Raw genomic sequence first — 3,262 nt, 5'->3', positions numbered from 1 at the left:
TTAATTGGTCCATATAATTACTCTTATTTGGTTTTCGGATTTAAATCGGTTGAGTCCGGTTCCAACATGGACTTGAATAACATACCTAGGTATTATAAAACGAGGATCATGTGACAAGAAAATAGTGTTATAACATAATGTTAGGAAAAAAAACATAACCATTTTTCCTATGTTTTTGTTTTAATTTTTGACACTAATTTTTTTTTTCGAAATGCAATAAAAACACCCGGGATAACGAGAAGCCATCCCTCTCCCTTAAGTCTTTCAACCCCAACTTGCCGCCGCTTCGATCTTGCCCTCCCTGCAAACCCTACCAAAAATCTTTCAACACCGCCGTTGACGGCGGCTCCGATACCTCAATATCCTCTCCGTTACCCCATTCCTTCTCGCAACAACTGCGAATTCCAGAAATGGCGTCAGGCACGGCTACTTCTGACGTCACTGATGGACCAGTGCTCACTCTTATCAACAAACGCATCCGTAACCTAAGGAAAAAGCTCAACCGAATCGCGCAGCTCGAAGATTCCATCGCTCAGGGAAAATCCATTATCAAGAACAAGGAACAGGAGGAACTCCTGAAATCGAAGCCTGCGATCATCGCCGCTGTTGACGAGCTAGAGAAGTTCCGTCAGCCCCTATCCGTGGCCATCGATGAAGAAATCAGTCTCGCGCTTCAACGCCGTCATGTGACGGCATCGGAAGACAATGATAACGACGATGACAGTAATAAAGCACAAACCCTAGATAAAGAGCAACAGGAAACGGAGCCTCCGGCTTTAGCGGTGGACGATCTGCTGAGTTTGATTTACTTCGGGAGTATGTTTGAGGTCAAATCGCAAAATGATTTCAATTCGATAATGTTGACAAGGTCGCACGAGAGGAATTGTTGCTTGACGTATGATTATGTTACTGATGATGATGCTGCTGTCATGTTGGGAGAGAGGGATTTAGATTTGATCTCAATGATGGGCTCTCTTTTGATTTCTAGACCCGTGGACTCTAGTCTTTCGCATCAAGATGCCTTACAGAGATGCGTTGAGCATGCTAAGCTTTGGCTTTCAAAGTCTGAGCAGCATATTGATTCAAATAGCAATGTTACTTGTATGATACAATATATTTCATTTCAACTCATTGTAATGTTTGCATAAACTCTGCTTTGAGTAACTGTTTTATTTTACAGATGCTGATTTGAGAGAGAAGTTGACAAAGATTATGGGCTCAGATTACTTCAAAATAACGCCAGAGATGAAAGCTCCTGCTGATGTTGCGGCTGAAGCTGCTGGAAATTATTCATTCCAAGTGCCTGTTCAGCTGGAGGCTTCAGTCACTCGATATGAACAAAAGGTATAATTGTGGGTTTCTATCATCTTTTGTGTTTCTTATAGAAATCTGCTTGCATTCTCCCAGTTTTTTTGTTTGTCTTGATATACATTGTGCTTTCAGTATCCAACCTCTGCATTTTCTCTTCATTTAATTGAAAATGAAGGAGATGTATCTAACTTCTATCCCCTCTATAAAATGCATACATCGATCAAGCAAAACTGTGTTTTGAACTTTGATTCTCTCTTATCTGAAATGTTGTCAAATGTCAATATCTTATATGTTTTTTAGAAAGATTTTCTCTATTGCAACCCTTGAAAGAAAGAAAGCTGCGAATAATGTTAAGTTGTTTGCCCAATGCATAACTTCATCTTGAGGTCATTGTTTTCTCAGGCATTTTTCTCCATAGCAGCCTGATCCTCACATAAAAAGTTCTCAATTTTTGTACTAATTATTACAATTCTTGTGTAACAAGTAACAACTCATGTTTATAATTCATTATTGATGTTGTGAAAAAAAGTCTGGATTTGGTTTATTGATTTATATTTCTTTTCCAATTTTCAATTGTTTGACAGGAAGAAGATGTAACAGATCATCAAAGAAGTGAAACTTATGAAGACCAATCTGCCCCTATTGAAAATTCTCACAAGGTATAGCTTTTATTCTGTCTATAAGGTAGTGATTGAGGATAAAATGGAATGTGATTCATATCATTTTTTTTCATCATAAAATAAAAAAGTTTTATTTATTTATTTATTTATTCTCACCAGGATGAAACAGAAGCTGAAAACTCGATTGAAGTACAAGTTCAAGAAGAGCCAACAGAACCACAAGCGGGAGGTGAAGACAACAAAGACCAACATGTAAACCGGCGACCCTATCAGAACCAGAGAGGCGGCGGCGGTGGTGGTCGTGGTGGTGGTCGGAGAGGTTACTCGAATGGGCGTGGCGGTCGAAGTGGCGGCAGAGGCGGACCTTACCAGAATGGAAGGAACAATTACTATGAGCAGCAGCCGGGAAATTATTACCCACGAAACTATAATGGTGGTGGTAGGGGAAGGGGTGGTGGTGGTGGTGGGAGGGGTAGTTTTGGTAATTCGTACAACCACCATGTTAATGCTTCTGGGGTTGAAGCTGCGGAGTCTTGACCATTGATGCTTTGCGGGGACCCTTTTCTTTAACCCAGGTTAAGTTAAAATTTATGTGGGATAAAGATTAGCAAAAAAAAAAAAAAAAAAAAAAAAAAAACATGTTTGGACTTTGGACTACAACTTAGTTGGGGTTAAATATTGTATGGTGTTTTTGACCTCTTAATTCTATTGGGATTCTCATATTCATACACTTTGCTTTTCTATTTTGTGTTTTGCTTTTGTGGTTCTTTAATCCTTTATATATTAAGCCAAATTTCAGAAAGCCTATATTTACACTGAAAATGCATTACAAAAAAAATATTTTTCTAAAGAAAAACATTGATAATTTGATTTTTTTAAAGCCATTATTTACCTACAAAAACTGTTTAGCAGCTTAGACCAAAACAGTTTAGTGTGGTTCACTTATGATGATCTGAAATTATCTCAAGTATTTGTAACTCGTAATTGATTTTAGTACGTCAACAATGAAATAATTGAAAACAACAGACTTTTGGCATGAGTTCAATTAGAAACCTGCAAAAAGGGCAAGCTAGGGAATAATAAGGCGTAGTTTGCTGTAAGACATAAGGGTCCTATTAGGCCATACAGTGTGGCTGTGGCTTGAGACCGAGGTTCGTGCCACCTGGACCGCGCACACCGCCCCCAGACCGTAGTCTTGCGAGGTTTTGCCCGCAGTGTGGCTGTAGAGCACCGTGGTATTTGATTGGCTGTTGCTTTATTCCATGTTTGACAGTTGAACGGTCAAGATTCGTGTATTTTTTTTTTACTCCATATATATATATATATATATA

The 3,262-nt window shown here is 38.8% G+C and overlaps 1 protein-coding gene across 1 annotated transcript; it reads left to right on the top strand.

Moving 5' to 3' along the window:
• Positions 1 to 229: 229 nt before the first annotated feature.
• Positions 230 to 2,674, top strand: LOC145066598 (uncharacterized). The gene is made up of 4 exons (XM_079013893.1): positions 230 to 1,101; positions 1,181 to 1,344; positions 1,896 to 1,970; positions 2,091 to 2,674. The coding sequence occupies exons 1-4, from the start codon at positions 411 to 413 to the stop codon at positions 2,466 to 2,468; spliced, it is 1,308 nt and encodes a 435-aa protein (XP_078870019.1). The 5' UTR covers positions 230 to 410; the 3' UTR covers positions 2,469 to 2,674.
• The last annotated feature ends 588 nt before the right edge of the window (positions 2,675 to 3,262 follow it).

This window comes from Lactuca serriola, chromosome 8 (assembly GCF_051521515.1).
Source record: "Lactuca serriola cultivar US96UC23 chromosome 8, Lser_US96UC23_V15, whole genome shotgun sequence".
Lineage (NCBI taxonomy): Eukaryota > Viridiplantae > Streptophyta > Magnoliopsida > Asterales > Asteraceae > Lactuca > Lactuca serriola.
This window is presented reverse-complemented; position numbering and strand designations above follow the sequence as displayed.

What these genes read in the sequence shown, in the direction of transcription:
- LOC145066598 (XM_079013893.1), top strand. Translation starts at nt 411, where the DNA reads ATGGCGTCAGGCACGGCTACTTCTGACGTCACTGATGGACCAGTGCTC. An exon ending in TTCAAATAGCAATGTTACTT is followed by an intron (nt 1,102 to 1,180) that starts GTATGATACAAT and finishes TTTATTTTACAG; the next exon opens with ATGCTGATTTGAGAGAGAAG. An exon ending in TCACTCGATATGAACAAAAG is followed by an intron (nt 1,345 to 1,895) that starts GTATAATTGTGG and finishes ATTGTTTGACAG; the next exon opens with GAAGAAGATGTAACAGATCA.